The 21,435-nt window shown below is 37.4% G+C and overlaps 2 protein-coding genes and 1 pseudogene across 3 annotated transcripts in view; 1 reads left to right on the top strand and 2 right to left on the bottom strand.

The window, feature by feature from the left end:
* Window positions 1-6,055, bottom strand: part of LOC107658931 (remodeling and spacing factor 1-like) — a 16,792-nt gene extending 10,737 nt beyond the window's left edge. The window contains exons 1-7 of the mRNA XM_016447661.1: window positions 5,765-6,055; window positions 4,743-4,834; window positions 4,564-4,656; window positions 4,167-4,372; window positions 3,388-3,509; window positions 1,661-3,171; window positions 1,355-1,576 (exon numbers count right to left, since the gene is read on the bottom strand). Coding sequence (XP_016303147.1) covers window positions 1,355-1,576; window positions 1,661-3,171; window positions 3,388-3,509; window positions 4,167-4,372; window positions 4,564-4,656; window positions 4,743-4,834; window positions 5,765-5,918 — 2,400 coding nt within the window. The 5' untranslated portion in view covers window positions 5,919-6,055. The remainder of the gene's footprint in view (window positions 1-1,354; window positions 1,577-1,660; window positions 3,172-3,387; window positions 3,510-4,166; window positions 4,373-4,563; window positions 4,657-4,742; window positions 4,835-5,764) is intronic.
* A 348-nt stretch (window positions 6,056-6,403) lies between these two features.
* Window positions 6,404-8,910, top strand: LOC107658908 (mth938 domain-containing protein). 2 transcript variants are annotated; one of them, XM_016447638.1, is made up of 4 exons: window positions 6,404-6,657; window positions 7,011-7,153; window positions 7,532-7,627; window positions 8,535-8,910. In XM_016447638.1, exons 2-4 carry the CDS (start codon window positions 7,022-7,024, stop codon window positions 8,673-8,675), a joined length of 369 nt encoding a protein of 122 aa, XP_016303124.1. In that variant the 5' UTR covers window positions 6,404-6,657; window positions 7,011-7,021; the 3' UTR covers window positions 8,676-8,910. The 2 variants fall into 2 exon arrangements, with proteins under 2 accessions (XP_016303124.1, XP_016303117.1); XM_016447631.1 differs by having other exon boundaries at window positions 6,405-6,672.
* A 425-nt stretch (window positions 8,911-9,335) lies between these two features.
* LOC107659126 (integrator complex subunit 4-like) lies at window positions 9,336-19,823 on the bottom strand (annotated as a pseudogene).
* Window positions 19,824-21,435: the final 1,612 nt, after the last annotated feature.

Here is a 21,435-nt window from a genome sequence, read left to right as displayed (position 1 = left end):
GCAGTGTAGAGTAGGGCTTGTTGTTTGTCATTTCTCCAATCACAAATGCAGACATGGTTTTATGTTTATGCGGCGCGATGCAACGCAAGACAGTATAAGTCACTATAATCCTAATTATGTCCCCACTGGATGCAACAAATGCCTCGTTTATAATGGGTTTTAATGTTTTTGTCTCGTCACTCCGGCCGGACAGGGCATCACAGTATGCTAAGAGGCGTAACATTTCTGTCACACGCTTGAGATATTCGGCCAATCACAATGCACTGGATAGCTGGCCAATCAGAGCACACCTCGCTTTTCAGACCGATGAGCTTTGTTTCAGAAAGGCGGGGCATAGAGGAGAAACAATAATGTACAATATGTGGAAAATAATGTGTTTTTTAAACCTTAAACCGCATAAACACATTTCATTACACCAAATACACAAAATAATGTTCTTTTTAGCAGCATCATATGACCCTTTTAAGTCTCGTCTTGTAGCTTGAATCATTTCAGAAGCATTTGTGCCTCAATTACACTTCATATTCTTTTATACAGTTTTTAATGAATATTATTAGCTGAATAAACCCTTATATCTACTGTTGGAGTTGGAGTTTAACAAACCTTTAACCATAAGTATGTTCTATTATGTGTGTCTTATTTAAATTTTTTATTCATTTATTTACTTACTTACTTACTTTAAACAAGTGCTTTGCCTCCCAGGCAAAAAAATATGGGTGATGATCAATGTTATTTTAGAACTATTTATATACTATTAGATTAGTTATTAATATTTGAATATTTAATATTTTTAATTAGATTTTTTTTTTACATTTTCAGTTTAATTTACGTTTTTTTCATTTTTATTCATTTAAAAAAAAAAAAAATTTTTATTTAGCTTTAATTTATTTTAGTTTTAGTAATTTCAGTACTTCAAACTTATTTTATTTTAATTAGTTGCCAAGGCAACAATTCTAATATTTCTAAAGTTTTTAGTTTCAGTTTTTCATCTAATATGTATTTTTTATTTCACTTCAGCATCTTCAACTAAGAAAAAACATTTTAATAGTTTTAGTTAACAATAACAACACTGTTTGAAAATATATTTATAAATATATTAAAATATCCCATAGACCTGCAGCAATTTCTCTTAATTTGAACTAGTAAGTAACCAGCTAGCAATTGTATAGCAACATGTTAAAAACCACATAGAAACACTCTAGTACTGAGTTTCACATGAGCAAGTACCACTCATGTTGCCATTTGATATTTGTGGTTGTACATTGAGTCCTAGACAACTCTCCCTTTTGGGATATTAAAGTATAATCGATTTATACCCTAAAGTAGTAGTCTGAATTGACGAACAATAACTCACTAGTTCTGGGTGGTTGGCGAGCCCACAGTGTTTACAAGCATCTTCCGGTGGAATCTCATTGGATTGGTCCGATTCGTTCTCACTCTTGTGGTCTCCTTCCTCTGATTTGTTGTCTTCATTGTTTGCGGATTTGTCGTCGGTCACTTCTTCTTCCCGCTCCTGAGCTCCTTTGGACTTCGGTCGAATTTTCGACCAACGTTTCTGCCTGTGTCGCCGTTTGGCCTAAAAGAGTCAAAAGAACCCTTTGTGTGAATAAAAACATACTGTAAAATTCGTTGGACTGGATATAAAAATCTTTCATGCTACCTTAAAAGACTTGGGCTGTACTTCCGTGTCCACTTTTTTGTGCATCTCCTTCTTGGGATGAACATTTGACTCTTCGTCTTCTACGCATTCCTCTTCCTCCTGAGCTGCTGAGGAGGCCAAAAGTTTCCCGTCTTGTTTCCTATCCCGACTATCTGCCACTTTGGGGCTGGGCTTGCAGATTCTGGCAGATCTCCGCAGTGATCTCCGATTGCTGGTTTCCGATTCTTCAACATCCCTGTGCTGGAGTTCAGGCGTTCGTCTATGAAGCGGGATCTTAATCTTCAGGCGAATCCCTTCCTTCTGAAGTTCTGACGATACCTCTTCGTCATCGTCGCGTCCAATTTTTTCAGCACCCTTTTCCAAAACCTCTCCAATGCTGGATGCGTTTTGCCCATCTTTTCTTACTTGCAGCTTGGATTTGTTCTTTTGTAACCGTCTCTTTCTTGGGCTTTTCAGACTTTTGTCTTTGCTGACATCCTCAACCACAACATCAGTTTTTTCTCCAGCTGACAAACCAGCCGTCTTGCTTTCGAGTTCATCTTCTTCGTTGTCAGCTTTTTCCACCTTTTCCTCAACTGAAGTGGTCTCTTCAGTCATTGGCGACTCCTCAACAAGGTTCTCCACTTTCGCAGACACATCTGGGCTCTTACCGCAAACATCTTTTGACAAACCCTCAGGGATGCTACAAGGAAGAGGACCGTTGTCTGCTTGAATCATGGATTTCCCAACAAGGACAGACTGTCTTAAACTATCTGTGCCTCCAACTTCAGTCTTCAAGACATTCCCATTTCCATGATGACCATCTGAAAAATTATCGTTTTCATTCAATGGATTTGTACGCTCAATGGGACCTTTGATAACACCTATGTATTGTTCCCGTGCTGCCATTTGGTCAACCTTTGGCTCTTGTGGGACAGGGATGATGGCCGTCGGTCCTTTCTCCCCATCATTTGGGTATTGTCTGCCGATTTGCTGCTCCTTCAGTAGCAAGACAGCAGGATTGCGAACGATTATACCTCCTGTGCTGATGCTACCGTTGCTGTTAAGGTTGTTGTTGTTGTGATTGACGCTGCTGTAGTGATTGCTGACATCATATCCTCCACTCCTTTTCAACTCCCTCTTCTTCAGTGGTATTTTAGCCTGTTGGTCGCTCTTTATAGCTCTAGTCACGTTCTCAAACACCAGCTCTTTCTTGTCTTCGTGCGCCTCTGATTTCACCGCTGGGTCGTGTTTGACGGAAGCAGGGGGCATGACGACGGAAATGGCGTTCCATTGTTTGGGACAATCTTTTGGTTCTTCTTTGACGAGAGTTTTGATCGTACTAACCCTGTTGTCAATGACAACTTTGGGTTTAAGAATTTCTGCAACTTTCTCTTCTTGCTCTGGTTTAATGGGATCCGTTGGTTCTTTCTTAATGTCTTTAGGAATTAACTCACTCTCATTGGAATTGAAGGTCCTGTTGGTAAAATCTCCTTGTCCGGATACATGGTTCTTCAAGTCTTCAGCCTCACCTTGAAAATGAAACAAAACAGAAGTACATGAGAAGTGGTTTAGCTTCAACCTCTATAAGTGAGAGTATGGCTGTAACTACACAGTCATGATTCAGAATCAGCCACTGGAAAACCACAGCGGTTGACCACTAGTCTGGATACTGTGTGAGACTCCTTCCTCTCAATGTCTATGGTGCTTACAGCCCTGAATGGAAATTATTTTCCAACGAGTTTTACCTTTAACACCTGCTTTCTCCAAACTTGGGCTGGTGGGACAGTCTTGCTTCTCTTGGTCCGTCGCGGCTGGGTCAATCTTGGCTTTAAGCTGTTCTAGTGTGTCTGCAAGATCATTCCTAGTCCTGTTGGGAAAAAAATGCATTTCTTTTCTTTGATAAACTTCATTAAATGAGATTTCACTCTTATACTTAACTTGTATACTAGTATAACAAGGTTAAAGGAACACTCCACTATTTTTGAAAATAGGCAAATTTTCCAACTCCCCTAGAGTTAAACAGTTGAGTTTTACCGTTTTCGAATCCATTCAGCCGATCTCCGGGTCTGGCGGTAGCACTTTTAGCTGTAGCTTAGCATAGATCATTGAATCGGATTAGACCGTTAGCATCTCGCTCAAAAATGACCAGAGTTTCTATATTTTTCCTATTTAAAACCTGACTCTTCTATAGTTATATCATGTACTAAGACCGACGGAAAATTAAAAGTTGTGATTTTCTAGGCCGATATGGCTAGGAACTATACTCTCATTCCAGAGTAATAATCAAGACACTTTGCTGCCGTACCATGAGATTGGCTGAATGGATTCGAAAACGGTAAAACTCAACTGTTTAACTCTAGGGGAGTTGGAAAATGAGCCTATTTTCAAAAATAGTGGAGTGTTCCTTTAAGCTTTTGAAGGAACACAAATAATGTTCAAATGTAGTCCATGAATGAGCTGTAATGTTTATCAAAATTCATGTTTCCCTCACAACATTCTGGTCTTCTCCCCACTATTTGCTCACCTTGCAATGCATTTCCATGAGGACCCATCCAAATCATCCTGTTCCTCAGAATAAACACGTATATTCTGATCTTGATCTAACTGGAACCAGTAGAGAAGACCTTCCTTGTCTCTACCGATGGGCTGTAGACGCATCTTGTCCGGGTCTTCCTCGTTGATTAATGTCTTAAACTTGAGATTGTCGTCAAACTGGCACTCGCACAAGTACTGTTAGAGAAATAAGGAATAAAGGTGAATCTCACAGTGACAATAGATTTTGGGGTTAAATATGACGTGGATACATTCTTGACAGGTTTCATTAGAAGCAATACAACTTTATTAAGTAATATCGCCATCAAAAAAACAAGTCAAACTCTATTGCTTGAGAACAGAAAATAAGTTGCTTTGAAAATACTGACCTTTAAAATGCCAGTCTTACACGCTACCGTCATTTCCAGGTAGCTTTTTCTCTCCATTTCCCAGGCCCAGGTGCTGTTAAATTCCTGGCACACCTGCATCAACATGATTTCAACAAACAGATGCATTTGCATGGGCATTTACATATTCATAGCATATGATTTAAAACTAAAACACTTACCTTTACAAGATACTTCTCCCATCTGTCTGGTGTGACCGACTTGCCGATCTTCCGCAGTAGTTTGACATGGAGCTCAATCAACGGCCGAGGAACTAAATTGTACAGAAATCAGAATTTCTATTATTTGATCATTTGTACCATTACCATGAAACTTCTGTTGGTGGGGGAAAACATGCTTGCGACACCTTTGATATTAACTTAACTAATGCAATCACATTCAGACATTTTTATAGGACCAAACACTTTTATGTCGACCACCGTAATTATTTTATTATTTATGTTTGTATATAACTCATATATATGTATATAACAGCATTTATTTATGCTCATTATTGTTTTATTTATGCACCCCTTTTATTTATTCATTTAAATAAATGCTTTTTAAAACACAGCCCTCTCATACAGTATTATCAAATCCATCCAATCCGCCGTCAGCGATGTCAGAGCATGAAGACCAATAATTCTGCAGTGACATTTACATACGCAATTCTCCTAAATGACAACATTAGTGTGGTGGAGCTCGCATTCAGCTATTGTTATACGACACCTACGTGTACACAATTAATACAGCATTCAAAGGGGGCGGGGCGTAAACAATCGCGCGTAAACAAATCTGTGCAGCGGTACTATTATTATACAATCGTTATATTGTAACATAGGAAGTTTGACAGCGGCCAGCGCATGCGCACTGTGCGGCTACGGTCCCGTCGGTGTTTATAATCTGAATGTAGATGTATCAGGCCAGTTTATCGAAGTGTCTCTCCATTTAATTGTGACCAGCAGCGTGCTAACACCTTTAGCGGTGCGCACAGTCAATGATATTCTAAGATTAATCTTAAAATGTTATGGTTAATGGTGGAAAAATCACACATGACTACTTTCAAAAACACGTCGCCACTTCACATTCCGTTTGAAAAGCATCGGGGAGCCAACAAGCCAAACTTTAAGTGACCAAACCCCTGATGGGTAAAGATGAGGAGCCTGTCCAGATAAACACAAACCCAGCCTCTCGCACAGCTCACCCGCTGATGTCTCCTGTAAGTACCGCTCCAGCTGGGGGAACGACAGCTCGGGCAGATCCAGAACAGACCCGTAGCGCTCCAAAAACGAGCAGACCACCGCAAAACCGGGACCGACATCTGGAGGAAGAGCCGCTGCGGAGCCCAGAGCAGCCATCTTTCCTGGAGATGACGAGCTGTGCTCTGCTTAGACCCAAAACTGCCCACAATACACCGCGACACCCACCCAGAGCATCATCCAGAGGGGCATCTACAATGCCGCCGCCATCATCCTCATCATCACAACAATAAAGTGATGATGAAGATCATGAAGTGCTGCTTTAACATTCGTTTTTTTTTCCAGTGACTCTTTTGTAATAGAAAAAGCGTCGTTTATTCGTGATCGGGATGAATAGTTAAATAAATACATGATATTTAAATGTAAACAAATATATAACATGTCACACTTATTTCCACAGACATTTTTCTATTATAGACATATCGTGTGTTTATTCATTACCGGGATGAATAATTAAACTGATAAATACATAAATGCAAATATAGATAATATTTTTTAATAACAACAATAAAACATTCTATTAATTAATTATAACCATGTAATACAATATTCTTACATATTTTATTCATTCAATAACAGTACTTCTGATATGACGTTTACATATGCAATTCTCCTGATATATAATCATATTTAATATGTCGTGGCAGGTCAGTTGAGAGGATGAGTGCCATGCTGTTGACTGACTCCAGCTTTTTGTACGTCACTGAACGGCAGCCAATCAACGTAAAGTGCTGAAGCGTACGCTGATTTGACGCTGGCCAGTGACGTACGTGGTGGGTGTGTCCTGCCGTCACACGAAGAGAAACACAACACAAGCAAGATTGAGTTGCAGGCCGAGGCAAGATTATATAATGTAAATGAAATACATTTATAGTGCATGAATTATAAAGTTGTTTTTGTTTCGAATATAATTTTTGCATGAATAAAAACCTTGTTTAAAGTAGATAAGGCAGGTTTTGTTGTATGCATGTACTAGTGCTTCGAAGCTGGGCTAATCGTTATCATTTTAATTAATAAAATGTTTTTAAAAAGTTGCAACAAAGTACATTGATGGTGCCAAATAGTAATACCATAATACTGAAGTTTTAACATATTCATGTACTACTGTATTTACATGACACTCCCAAGGATCTTTAAAAATAGCATGGTACTTAATAAAATGCATGTGATTTGTCTTCCACTCTCTTACAGGAAAGCTGATCATGTCTTCTCCAGAAATTGCTTCTTTATCCTGGGGCCACATGAAGGTCAAAGGTTGCTCCACATCCTACAAAGACTGTAAAGTGTGGCCGGGTGGCAGCCGAGCCTGGGACTGGCGTGAAACCGGCACAGATGTAAGATGAACACCAGACCACACTGTAAAATCATCCTCAACTTATGGCATTATCTTCTTATAATTTGATATTGTCATAAACATTGCAATGCGTTTGAGCCATTTACCCTTTACATTACAGCAATGCCTAATATAATTTACATTCTTTGATTTGTCAGTGCATAGTAGCAAGATGCATCTACTTATTGTTTTATTACTATTTTCTACATTATAGAATAATAGTAAAGCTTTTAAAACTATGAAATAACAAAAATAGAAGTATGGGAACTATCTTGTAGTGACCAAAATGTTCAACATATTATCTTGTATTTGAACCAGGCTGCTTTAAATGTTATTTATTAGAGTTCTTCTGTCTAAAGTGCATCTGTGCTCCTGCCAGCATTATCCAGGCGTCCAGCCAGCCGACCTGGAAGAGGTCCTGAGGAAAGGAGTGCAGACGCTGGTCATAGGAAGAGGGATGAGTGAAGCTCTACAGGTAACAATGTGAATTTGCTGATCAGCACTGTCCATCATCTGAATATTGCAATCCTTAAAGGAACGGTTTACCCAAAAATTTAAATTTGCTGAACATTTACTCACCTTCAGGCCATCCAAGATGTAGATGAGTTTGTTTCTTCATCAGATCAGATTTGGAGAAATGTAGCATTGCATCAGTGTCTCAGCAGTGGATGCTCTGCAGTGAATGGGTGCCGTCTGAATGAGAGTCCAAACAGCTGATAAAAACATCACAATAATCCACAAGTAATCCACACCACTCCAGTCCATCAGTTAATGTCTTGTGAAGAGAAAAGCTGTGCGTTTGAAAGAAACAAATCCATCAAGACATTTCTAACTTCAAACCGTCACTTCTGGGTAAAAGAGTCCATAATCCATAATAACACTTCCTCCAGTGAAAAAGTCCATCCCTTGTTGTCCTCTCAGATCCACCGAAATATTTGTTTAGAACACTAGTAAACGGTGTTTAATCTGTACATATTCTCTCCTGATTCAGACAAGATGACTTTTTCACTGGAGGAAGCATTATTATGGATTATGTACTCATATTTTAGCCAGAAGCAACAGTTAAAAGTTAAAACATCTTAATGATACATTTCTTTCTTACATACACATAGCTTTTGACTTCTCGAGATGTTAATCGATGGACTGGAGTGTTGTGGATTACTTGTGGATTATTGTGATGTTTTTATCAGCTGTTGTGGCTCTCATTCTGACGGCACCCATTCACTGCAGAGCATCCACTGGTGAGCAAGTGATGCAATGCTACATTTCTCCAAATCTTTTCTGATGAAGAAACAAATTCTGATGCTCTGGTTAGAACACTTTCAGCAGATTCAGCAAATATTACTTTAAATAAGCTAATCTGCTTTTTTTTAATGTTTCAGGTGCCTCCATCCACCCTAGATTACGTGAAGAAGCAGGGTGTTGATGTCAGGGTGTTTCAGACCGAGCAGGCCGTTACAGAATATAATGCTCTGGTGGGACAGGGAGCTAAAGTCGGCGGGGTCTTCCACTCCACCTGCTGATCACATCATTAACATAACCAGATAATTCATTTAATTGGTTGTTTAAAGTGCCTTACATTACAAATGAACATTGTTTTCTTAGTATATGCTTCTTAATTTGCACTCTAAACTACTGGGGGATTTTTTTCCTTTGGTGAAAATGTTATTTGCTTTATAATCATTAAATGATTATTCTTTGAATGTAGGCTGTGAAAATACCCCATTATCACACACACAACAGTGATACAACAGAACAACAACAAAAAAAACCATTTATTTCAGATAAAACATAATTGTGAAAACACTTGATTTTGTGTTGGATGTTAATTTCACATATATACTGCCTGGATTCCTCGGGTCAGCGGCGAGCTGGTTTGGGCATGATGAAGACTTTGACGGGTTTGCTGAGGTGGATTGTGCCCTCGATGCAGCTCTCGCTGGTGGGCAGGCCGTCCATACTCTCGTTCCACGCAGGTTTAGAGGCAGATGGTTTACTGCTGCTGGAGCTATAGGCCAGGAGCAACCGCACCTCAATCTGACAGGCCTCTGAAAGTAAAAACACCAGTGTTATTTTAGTAGCACTATTTTAATACTATTATAGTTTTCAATAATAGTTTTTAACAAAAAAAACATTTATTTCAGATAAAACATAATTGTGAAAACACTTGATTTTGTGTTGGATGTTAATTTCACATATATACTGCCTGGATTCCTCGGGTCAGCGGTGAGCTGGTTTGGGCATGATGAAGACTTTGACGGGTTTGCTGAGGTGGATTGTGCCCTCGATGCAGCTCTCGCTGGTGGGCAGGCCGTCCATACTCTCGTTCCACGCAGGTTTAGAGGCAGATGGTTTACTGCTGCTGGAGCTATAGGCCAGGAGCAACCGCACCTCAATCTGACAGGCCTCTGAAAGTAAAAACACCAGTTATTTTAGTAGCACTATTTTAATACTGTTATAGTTTTCAATAATAGTTTTTATTTTTATATTTTCTGTTTTCATTTTAATATTAGTTAAAGTTTGAAGATTTTTTTTTGCGTTTTTGTCTCTTTTTTTAATGTCTATATCATTTTTTTATTCATTTTTATTTCAGTTTTAGTTTGTTATTTTATTTGTTGCATTGGCAACTAGCTGAAATAAAATAAGTTTACGTTTTTTTAACATTTTATTTTATTTCTGTAGTTTATTTACTTTCAAGTAACCAAATGTTTTTTTTTTAATGATTTTAGTTAAACATAACAAAAAACTTTTCTGACCTTTTCCTCTTTTTGTAAGGTCATAGAAATGCTATTGTGGATTTTTTTCTTTCACTATGGTGGAAAAGTGGAAATGCAAAAATTATATTTGTTGCAGTTTCTGTTCACCACTATATTACACAACTATGATGACTTGCGCTTCTGAAAACCCTGGAAATGTGAAAAGGGTCAATAAGGACAGGAATATGTATTTAAAAAAAAAACATCAATTTTGATTTTCTCCAAGGCAGAAATGTATTCAGCCTCAGTATTCTGCTGGTCACACAGACACACACAGATATAAAATAACTCATGCATTGTTGGATTGGATGCAGTTCTATTTATATCTCTGGAACTGTGAAGGGTTCATGCTGTTCGCTGCCAGCAGAGAAGGATTTGTCATGGTGTTTGCAACATTATTTTATTCAAGGACAAAATACAAAGAATAGCTACTGCATAATAATCCTCAACCAAAAATATACAACTGATGTCTTGATGCGCACGTGTCTATTAAAGCGCATTTCAGAAAGGACACGTACCTGTCCAGGCAGAGTGAGAGAGATAAACCTGCGTGATCAGTCGCACACGTCCAGGTCCTGGGGTCCTGAAATCTCCAGGTTTGGGGTGGATTATGTGAGACTGTCCATCTGGATACAGCACCTGTGGGACGATGAAGAAAAAATGAATAATGTGCATCAATTGTACAAAGATTTTATTAAACAGCTTTAAAGCAATATAAACTGGCTCATTTTATGCACAAAACACAATTTTCAATGAAGGATTACTAACATTTATGCAACTGGCAGATGCTTTTATCCGAAGTGAATGCATTCAGGTAAAAGTTTTATCCTTTCATGCATTCAATGGGAATCAAACCTATGACCTTAGCATGCATAGGTTGGGATTTAAATGCATCAATCAGGAATTGACTGGATGGGGAAACGTGTCTACAAATGGTTGGAAAGATAATTTTTTTTTTATTTAACTGAAAAGAAATGAGGTTAAAGCCTCTGACCTGCACTTTGACTGTTGTCTGTGGATCTTGTACGTGTTCAAGAGTAGCATCGATGTCTAACGCCACTACCAGCCCAGAGGTGAATTTCAAAGGGTTGTCTGATTCTCCCGTTGGCTCAATAATTGTCGCTGACGCTCTGTGGATCTGACAAACCAAAATAAACAGAAAAAGAGATATTCCAACAAACATTTGGAAACAAACAATCTAGAACTTCCTGAAGCTGTTTGTGTGTCAGAATCCACAAACCTGCTCGGGTAGTTTGAGATGGATGAATCTGCTTTGCCGCAGTGTGGTCTGAAGGATTTTAACCAGATCTAGAGGCTTGCAGGCCGTCAGCCTGGGCATCAACTCCAGGAGTTTCTCCACAAAACTGTCCTGGAAATGGGGCAACTCTGTCATGAAGAGTCTGAGAATGGAAAGACAAGAACATTCAATGATTGTTCATACATATCAGCATTTAGATTGAGATCTTATGCATGTATTACACATCATCTTTGACTGTGTTTACCTCTGAAATGACTCCACATCCTGCAGGAACTTCTCACAAACACCAAGTACACAGTCAACCCTGTTATTTGGAAGAAGAAAGATGATCAGTTTCAAGACTTTGAGATTTTCTTGCATCATAAAAGTTTATTAGTAAGTGCTGACCCTCGTTTGGATCGGGCCGTCAGGATGAGCTGTAACGCTTTCGCCTGCAGCCGGACGTTGTGAATAGTGGCGATCTGCTGCGTCTCCAGACCGCTGTACAAGAACTCCAGCTTATAGGTCTCATCCAGGATCTGTCACACATTACGGACAAAGGATTTTTGGTAAAGTTTGGTGGGATGGCTCAGGTTCAAAATAATTTCGGTAGGACATACCTGTCGAGCGGCTGTTGAAACTTTGGCGTTCTGTTTCAGACAAAGCGGCACAGCCATGGTCCATATCTTCTCCTGAAGTGCCTGGGTTTAAAAGAAACAATAAAAGTTATGGATAATATGCCTTATTTTATCAATACAGTTACAAGGGTTTACAAAAGCGTTCAAAGGTTTGTGGTCGGTAACATTTTTTTAATGTTTTAAGTCTCTTATGCTCATCTAGGCTGCATTTATTTGATCAAAAATACAGAAAAAAATTTAATATTGTGAGATGATATTATAATTTAAAATTGCTGCTTTCTATTTTAATACATTTTAAAATGTAATTTATTCTTTTGATGCAAAGTTGAATTTTCAGCATCATTTGTGATGCATTTTTTCAGAATTCTTTGATAAATATAGAATGTTCAAAAGAACAACATTTATTTAAAATAGGAATCATTTGTACCATCATAAATGTTTTTACGGTAACTTCTAATCAATTTAATGCATCCTTGTTAAATAAAATAAAAAATCCTACTAACTCCCAACATTTGAATGGTAGTGTATGTAATTATATTCAGCAACAATAATAATTACTAGGTTTTTACATTTTCTTTAGAAAACAAGAGTTGTGCTAATGAAGTACTAGCAGTGTATTATATCTGTATTCACTTTAGTAAGCAGCAGCTGGCAGTGCAGGTATGTGGCACAGAAATCTGCAGATCCGGCCAACTCCGTCTGCAGCTCCCCCAACCGCTGCAGATCTCTGTATGTGACACAAATCAAAATCATCTTAACAAACACTTTATTAAAAGACCTTAAATTAATATAGTTGTAGTGCATTAAAGGTTCGAACCTGATGGTAAACTCCAGCAGATCCTGAGCACCAGGTGTTTCCAGGTTCTGAAGGGCGCTGACCCGAATGAGACTGTCCTGAAGGAAGTTCTGTGCCGACTCCAGGCTGCCTGATCCCACGCCGGACGCCTCCAGACCTGAACTAGCAGTCTGCTTTCTGCCTGGCAACTGAGACGAACACCAAAGAAGATATGGAAGATAATTAAACTGATAAAACAGAATTTAAAGAAATTATAGCATACACCACCGTTCAAAAGGTGGGTCAGTATGATTTTTTAATGTTTTTGAAAGAAGTCACTTCTGCTCACCAAGGCTGCAATAATTTTATCAGTCTTCGGTGTCACATGGTCCTTCAGAAATCACTCTAATATGTTGATTTGCTGCTCAAGAAACATTTCTGATTATTATCAATGTTGAAAACAGTTGTGCCGCTGAATATTTTTTGTAGAAACCGTGCTAAATTTCTTAGGATTCCTTTAACTTGATCTATGTCTTTACTGTCACTTTTGATCAATTTCATGCATCAGTGTATGTTATCCTTAAATAAAAGTGAAAGGCTGGATATGAGGTATGCAGGCAGGTTTCTCACTCGGAGGTGTGGTTTTCTTGTTTACCGTCAGCATTCAGCAAATACGCATTTATATCATTTAAACAAATCTTTGAATGTCTAATAAACATCTAATTTCAAAAACATTGCAAACTTAGTCGGATCCAGTTGTGAGATCTTGTGAAGTGTGCATGATCGCGTGTTCTCTGCGTTACGGTCGATCCGTGAGAATTTAATGTGGACAGGAGGAGAGTTCAGCTTTACTGGAGACGCATGATCGACAAACTTTAAACTCGTTATTTTAAATTATGCTGCGCTTTATGCATCTGCCCACTGCCATATTCATGTCATTTTCACTGTGTGCTGTATGTAAAATGAGTGTTACCTTGGCTTTATTTGAAAAAATATTATTAATGCACACAAACTTCCCAGAATACTGAGTGCCCTGTTGGTTACAGTGTTTACTTCCTTTTTAATTATATTTTTATTAAATATTTATTTATTTGTGAAAAATACTTTGTCATCTAAAGTATAAGTATGTTTATTTAACACATTTATTTTTTAATCAATTTTCAAATGATTTCAAATTTCTTAAATATTACTTAAAATAAATAAAATTATATCGGCCATCGGCCACCCTGCTTTCCAAGATATCGGCATCGGCTGTCAAAAAAACAATAACGGTCGACCTGAATAAATAAGCTTTCCAATGATGTATGGTTTGTTAGGACAGGACAATATTTGGCCAAGATACAACTATTTCAAAATCTGGAATCTGAGGGTTGTTGTCCAAATGAACTCCTTAGCAATGCATTTTACTAATCAAAAAAATTAAGTTTTGATATATTTACGGTAGGAAATTTACAAAATATATTCATGGAACATTTAATATTCTAATGATTTTTGGCATAAAAGAAAAATCGATAATTTTGACCCATACAATGTATTTTTGGCTATTGCTACAAATATTCCCCAGCGACTTAAGACTGGTTTTGTGTCCAGGGTCACAAATGCTAAGTAAAAAGTCACATGCATTAGCATGTTATCATGTCAGATGTGCAGGATACAGGCAGGGTCGTCCATGTCTGGTTCTGGGGTGTCGAAATACGGATGTGTGCTCAGCAGCTCAGGGACAATCGGCAGCACCAGGGTCGGGTGTCGAGCACCGAGGAACTTCAAACATCTGGAATGCAAGAGGAAAAAAAATAATAATACTGAGAATGGGGCTGGATGACAGCGAAGAACGGACAGGAACAGCCACTGAAACTCACTTCCAGACCGAGTTGCGGTCAGTCGGGTACTTGGTGAGGTTCTTCAGGAGTTCCACGAGGGCCAGCTGGATGCACTCTTTAGTGGACACGTTAGTGTAGCAGAGCAGCTCATGCAGGGCCTCGCGAATGTCCCGCGATGAGTCCTGCAATGAATGGCCAATTAATTGGTCTGATATTATGGCTGAATGATTTGGGGAAATGTCTAATTGCAATTTTTCTGAAAACATTGTGATTTAAAAAATAAATGTGCTAGGTTTGCCATGCTTGTTTGTAGCCAAAAAAACTTTTGATTATATTTAAATATGACTATATAATAATAATTATTATTATTATTAGGATTATTGTTATTATTACTATGTACAAACATTACCAAGAAATAAAATATTACTATTGTGATATTTCACTGTAAAACAAAAAACTATAAAAAATAAATTTATATTTTATTCATATAATAACAACAATGATAATAAATAATAACAATTATTACTATTGTTGCTGTTGTTGATGCTGTTATTGTTAGGATTTTATTGTTATTGTTATAATTGAGCAAATTAAGAAATATTACCATTGTGATATTTCATTGTAAAATAAAAAAATGTTATTATATTATTATTTTATTGTAGAGTACAACTGTAAAATTACTATAGGCTACTAATATTTATATGTTTATAATATTAACTTAATTTATACATTTTCAAATGCAGAAAACTGCAGAGAGCAAAAAGTTTCAGTGCTACACTTCACCCTTGAAACACACATTTGTTTAATTAATAAAATGATCAAATTGCAGTTTTTGTGATATGATAATCACATTAAGCCATACTGCAATTTTGTTGCATTTTGATTAACTGTACAGCAGTCATGCTTACATTGTGCTCAGTGGTTTAGACTTTGCCACATATACCAGTGGCCTACCTCCAGTACTGCGAGGACAGTGTCCAGCTGGTCTTCTCTGAGCGTGATATGAGTCGAGATCTGCCGCAACACATGGATGGACTGTAGCCGCACCTCCTCGATTTCATCATTAAACATGTCCACCAGGAAGTCAAGACACTTTTCAGCAAAGCTGGGTGAGGATTGGGCGAGGGAACACAGCGCCTCTACTGCAGCAATACGCACCTCTGTGAAAAGTGATACCAAATGAATAACTAAGTGCTAAGTCTTAAAGGTGCTGTATATAAGTTTTTGACTCTACTAAAGCATAAAAATACCATAATATGTTTGCAGATATTTAAGAAACATGCTAAGATAACATACTTGTTTATCTGAAAAACAATGCTACAGTCAGTTATTCTCCTTTGAAAATGTGCGTTCCGGGCCGGAATGTCGGTCTCTGTTTTGGTTTGTGAAACCCGCCCACTGCCAGTTTACCCAATTGTATTTCGTCACCCCGGGTTGCCAGTTGGCGGAAAACACAGCGTATTTCATTTCATTCATCGTCAAGTTTGCTCGTTCCTGTTGGTGTCGTCAATCTGGCAATCTGCGTGTGTGTCAAGTCTAAGGAGGAGGGGCCGGGTGAAAAAACTGCAATATTACCTAATTCAACCACTCGGTGTAATCCTACATACAGCACCTTTAAGTAGCACAGGTATATTTGTAGCAATAGCCAAAAAAACATTGTATGGGTCAAAATGATCCATTTTTCTTTTATGCCAAAAATCATTAGGATATTAAGTAAAGATCATGTTCCATGAAGATATTTTGTAAATTTCCTACCGTAAATATATCAAAACTTAATTTCTGATTAGTAATATGCATTGCTAAGGACTTCATTTGGACAGATTTAAAGGCGATTTTCTCAATATTTAGATTTTTTTGCACCCTCAGATTCCAGATTTTCAAATAGTTGTATCTCGGCCAAATATTGTCCTATCCTAACAAACCATACATCAATGGAAAGCTTATTTATTCAGCTTTCAGATGATGTATAAATCTCAATTTAAAAAAATGTACCCTTATGACTGGTTTTGTGGTCCAGGGTCACAAATGTCCTCAAAGATAAATAATGGCAGTGTTTTGAAATACATACCGTACATCTCATCTTCCAAGCCATGAACAAAAGCCCCACAGGCTCCAGAGTCGATGAGATTTACACCCGAAGTGTCGACTTTCTCTTTAGGAGCGTCATCGGCCCATCGCCGTCCAGATGAGAACTCTCCAGAAGCATACAGTTCTTTTGCTCGTTCGTGAGCAGTACGTTTCCTCTGAGATAGAATGAGAATTATGTTTTTAAAAGTTCTTGCATTTACGTTCCTTGCATGTTTTTCATCATGTGTTTTGTGTATAAATACCCTGAGATCTGACATCAGCTTCTTGTCTAAAGTCTGCTCCAGAAAATGAGGGCTGACTTGATACATTGAGCCCTGAGAGAGAGAAACAGTTGGATGGAAAAGTGAGTGGTGAGTCAATCAGAAATGAATCATGCGGTTATGCTACAAACACACCCAACACTCACCAGCAGTTTCGCAGCTTGCACTCTGACTACCCATGAGCCGTCACTGACCATGTGACAGATCTTCCCGAAGGAGTCGTCCACCAGTCGGATCTCCTCATTGGAAGAGGGGATGGGAACAATACTGTTAATGCATAAAGACAAATTAATGTTCAATCCACGTTAAGAGACTTCATTCTTGAGTTTCTTGAATTGAAATAACCATTTCAAACAGTGCATGCTCAGAAAGCAGTAAGTACACAATGGCTGCAGTCAGCATTACCTACTCTTGAAGACTGGATGGGCACATATAACAAAACACAAAGTAAGGCTTTGAGAGTCGCTACCTCTCAGGATAAAGCTGGCTCAGAACCCAAACCATCTGCACCGCTGCTGAACGAACCTGCTCATAATCATCACTCAAGAGCTTACAGGCCTGTGCAGGGGATCAGACATTCATATGCAAGTTATTTCTTTTGTAATCTCATGCTCAGTGGAATGAAAAATGTTAAATATATTACCATTCAGAAGTTTGTTTAAAGAAATTGATCCACACAGAAAGGATGCATTAAATTGTTTAAAAGTGACAGTAAAGACATTTATGTTACAAAAGATCTCTATTTCAAATAAATGCTGTTCTTTTGAAATTTTTATTCATCACATAATCCTGAAAAAAATGGTTTCCACAAAAATATGAAGCGGGACAACTGTTTTCAACATTGATAATAATCAGAAATGTTTCTTGAGCAGCAAATCAGCATATTAGAATGATTTCTGAAGATCATGTGACACTGAAGACTGGAGTAATGATGCTGAAAATCAAGCATCACAGGAATAAATTACATTTTACAATATATTCACATAGAAAACAGTTATTAAAAATAATAATATCTAATATTTTTACTGTACTTTTGAACAAATAAATGCAGCCTTGGTAAGCAGCTTTCAAAAACTAAAAAATCTTACCAACCCTAAACTTTTGAACGGTAGTGTAAGATTATTATAGCTGATATTGACCTGGTTATAAATAGTCTGTTGAATTTTCATCCCTCTTTCATGTAGCTGCAGCTGATCGGAGAAAGAAAAATGCACTGAAGTCATTTAAAGAAATGCAAGTAAATAAACGCCACATTCAATGCATTTTAACATGGCGTTATTCTACAGAGCTCATGTACCATGGCTTTGATGGCGGCGGTGCGGACTCGAGGGTCCTGGTCCTGGAAGTAGTCGCTGATCACACTCTGTACGTCCCGTACAGGAGACGTTTGTGCTCCAGCTCCCGCATCAGTCTCTTTACTGAGAGGTTTATCAACCGTCCCCAGACAGCCCAGCAGCTGCAGACACTTATTCCTCACTCTGAAATAAGTGCTTGAGAGATGCTGAAGAAAAATATGACATGAAAGTAAAATATTTAACAACTGTAATAATATTTCTGATTCAAAATGATATAAAACTGCTAAAAAGCTGATTAAATCAGTATCAACCATTGTTACTGCCAAAAGTAAGATTTCAGAGTTATAGGAATGGAAGATATCTTCTTATTTATTACAATCACCTTGCAAGCCACATCTATAAGTCTCTGAATGACAGCGATCTTGTCTGGGAGTTGAGTGCCGATGATCAATAGAGTGTCCAGAAGCTGCGCCAGAACCTGATGAGACTCTAAAACACAGGCAAAATTCTTAGAAAAATCCAATTTCCACACACAGTTAACCCAAACTAATCTGCATTGATTGAATTATTCAGGGCTTGACAGTAGTAAGGAATATTTCTGCTGACCTAATCGGTCAGTGGTTCAGATTCTCACTAGCTCTACCATAAAAAACAATACATTTTAGTAATGCATTTTATGTGTCAGAATTTTTTTTTTTTTATTGAGTTGTTCATATTTTTGATAATCAATATACTCTTCACATCATCTTCTAAAGACACTTTTGTGAACTATCCGGGGCCATTATTATTGTTGAGGTATGACATTAAAGGTCCCATAGTGTCAAAACTGAAATCATTTAATGGAATATGCACGTGTTTCATTTCAAAATGTCTGAGTGCTTAATAAGTAATAACAGTATCAGCCATGAAGGCTGTGTTGCATACCTTGTAATAATGCTCGAGCAGTATGCGCACGACCCCCTCCACGCTCTCAGCCTCCACAGGTTTCCGTGCGAAATGCAGCAGGTACTGCAGAGCGTCTGTGGGGCTGGTGGCTTTACACAGGTCTATGTGAAGAGCGGCTGATTTACTGGGTTTGGTCAGTCGAAGCTTTTTCGCTGGAACCTCCTCAAGAGTCACCTGCTGCAAAAAAACAAAACATGATCAATCAATAGGCTCTGATATAAACATTGAGAAAAGACTGATATCACTGACTATTTCACTTCTGATATCTTGTGATGTATGTCTCAGACACAACCACGAAAGACTTAAAACATTAATTTGAGTTATTTATTTTTCATTATTACACAATCTGAGAGAGTAACTTACACCAACATCAAGTGTTGGCAATGAGATGTTATTGTTGCAGGCTCCAAACAGAAAAGAAATGGAAAACAAAGAATCGAAAACATTACGATTACAGTAAGAAAATAAAAATAAAAGCACACATAAGTGCATTTAAAAATGTGTAAATAGTGTTTCAACTTTCCTCTGACTAAAAAGACTTTAAATAAAGCAAATAACTGCCAAATAGCATAAATGTATGGATTAATAAATGGCTGTTTGTCGTTAGAAAAATAGTTAATACACATAATAACGGTTACAGTAATAATCAACACACTAATGCTACATCTGCTTTACCTGTATTCTATTATAATTCTATTCTGTGACCAGCACAATAATATGACATTTTATAATCAGTATATGCCGTGTTGTATGTGTTCACCTGAGAAACTTTAGAGAATTCCTCATAAACTCGTTTCTTCAGATGAGCTGCCATAGCTGTGTTTACGGCTGCGCTCCTGCTCTTCTTCGCGCATGCGCCGTTCAGCGGCGTCAGAAGTTTGCGGCGGAACAGCGACACCTCGTGGACTGAAGTCTTCAGAAATCACACATTCTATGCCTTCTACATACAGTAATACATTTTTAATGTCATAATATTAGAAACAACCTATTCTGATTTGAATGAGATTACAATACCACAGATAAAAATATTCTTAATTTTTTTCTAAGCTTGGCCTTTCACTCGTTTCAGTGACTATGCACATGAAGAGATGATTAAAGATTTCAATATCTTTTTTACAGAATTATAGCATATAAAATATAGGCGGCTATAATAATAATGTGACAGAGAATAATGGACTAGAAGCAACACATAAAGCAATCAGTAAATATTAGACAATAACGTAATCAATTAAATTTATTTTTGACATTCAAAAAACGTTTTTAGACTTCTTTTTTGGTATCCTGGTTCTTTAACATATATGAAGTAATAAGATACTACAACAGCAATTCTGCTGGAAATGGCACATCACTCTTTCTAAATATTATTTTGCACCGTTAATGATCTACATGAGCAAAGGATTAATCAAGTGTCTTGGCAGCAAAAAAAAAACACATCATAAACACATGCTGTACAAAGTGAAAACAGACATTATTCACACATAGCACAAATTAGGGAGATTATAATGTTGGTATATGAAGTGGACCTGTTTCCACATTCTTATAGAATGCATTGGGAAAGCATGATAACATGCATACCTTGAATACAATGCAAGTTGCTTTGGATAAAAGCATCAACCAAATACATAAAAGTTGCATGCATAAAAAAGTGCATACAATTTTACAATTCTCATGTGTTGACAAATTAACAAGCCAAAAACATTCCTTAAGACCTAAAGCTGATTTGAAGGGTTTATGGTTCAATTAAAAGCAACTTAAAGGCTGCAGCATCTAAAACTATGCATTTACCTAAATTATGTTAAGGGCATTTCTGTACACAAAATGTAGTCAAAATAATATTCTGTTGTAATCCAAAGCATGCCACAAATGCTGCTGATAAAACCCGAACCAGAATATTCCTAATAAAGACCCTTACAAAAAATACGTTTATTCAAGTGTGCTATTAGTATACTTCTTTTAAACTAAAAATAGGAAAGTATACTTTTAGTCTACTTTTTATGTACTTCTCAGAAATGGGCTTTATGTACTTCTCAGAAATATACTTAAAATGACATTTAAGTATACTTGACTTATACTTAGAAAAAGTCTAAATATATTATAGCTATAATTGTGCTCCTAGAATCCGTGTTTTCATTGTTATACTGTAGGGGGCGCTAGTACACATCTTCTGTACAGAATTTCCAAAAAACACAAGTGAAGAAGAAACCGAAACCACAGATGCTTCCACATGTATTCTAACACGATCATCAGACATAAAACAGCATCAAAACTGTGTAACGTTATGGAATAAAATGTCGACCAATGAAGAGGTAATAATGACTGTCAAGCTTTGGGGTGTTGATCGACTTTATCTATGTTTTGATTATCATTCTGAATCCAATTCAAAGTCTTTTTTCAGCTTTTTGTTCAAAATGTTGTTTAGTTCTTTATTTTTTATTTATGAAACTTATCCACATTCAAGTGTTTAAAAAA

This window comes from Sinocyclocheilus anshuiensis, unplaced genomic scaffold (assembly GCF_001515605.1).
Source record: "Sinocyclocheilus anshuiensis isolate Anshui unplaced genomic scaffold, SAMN03320099.WGS_v1.1 scaffold1010, whole genome shotgun sequence".
NCBI lineage: Eukaryota > Metazoa > Chordata > Actinopteri > Cypriniformes > Cyprinidae > Sinocyclocheilus > Sinocyclocheilus anshuiensis.
This window is presented reverse-complemented; position numbering and strand designations above follow the sequence as displayed.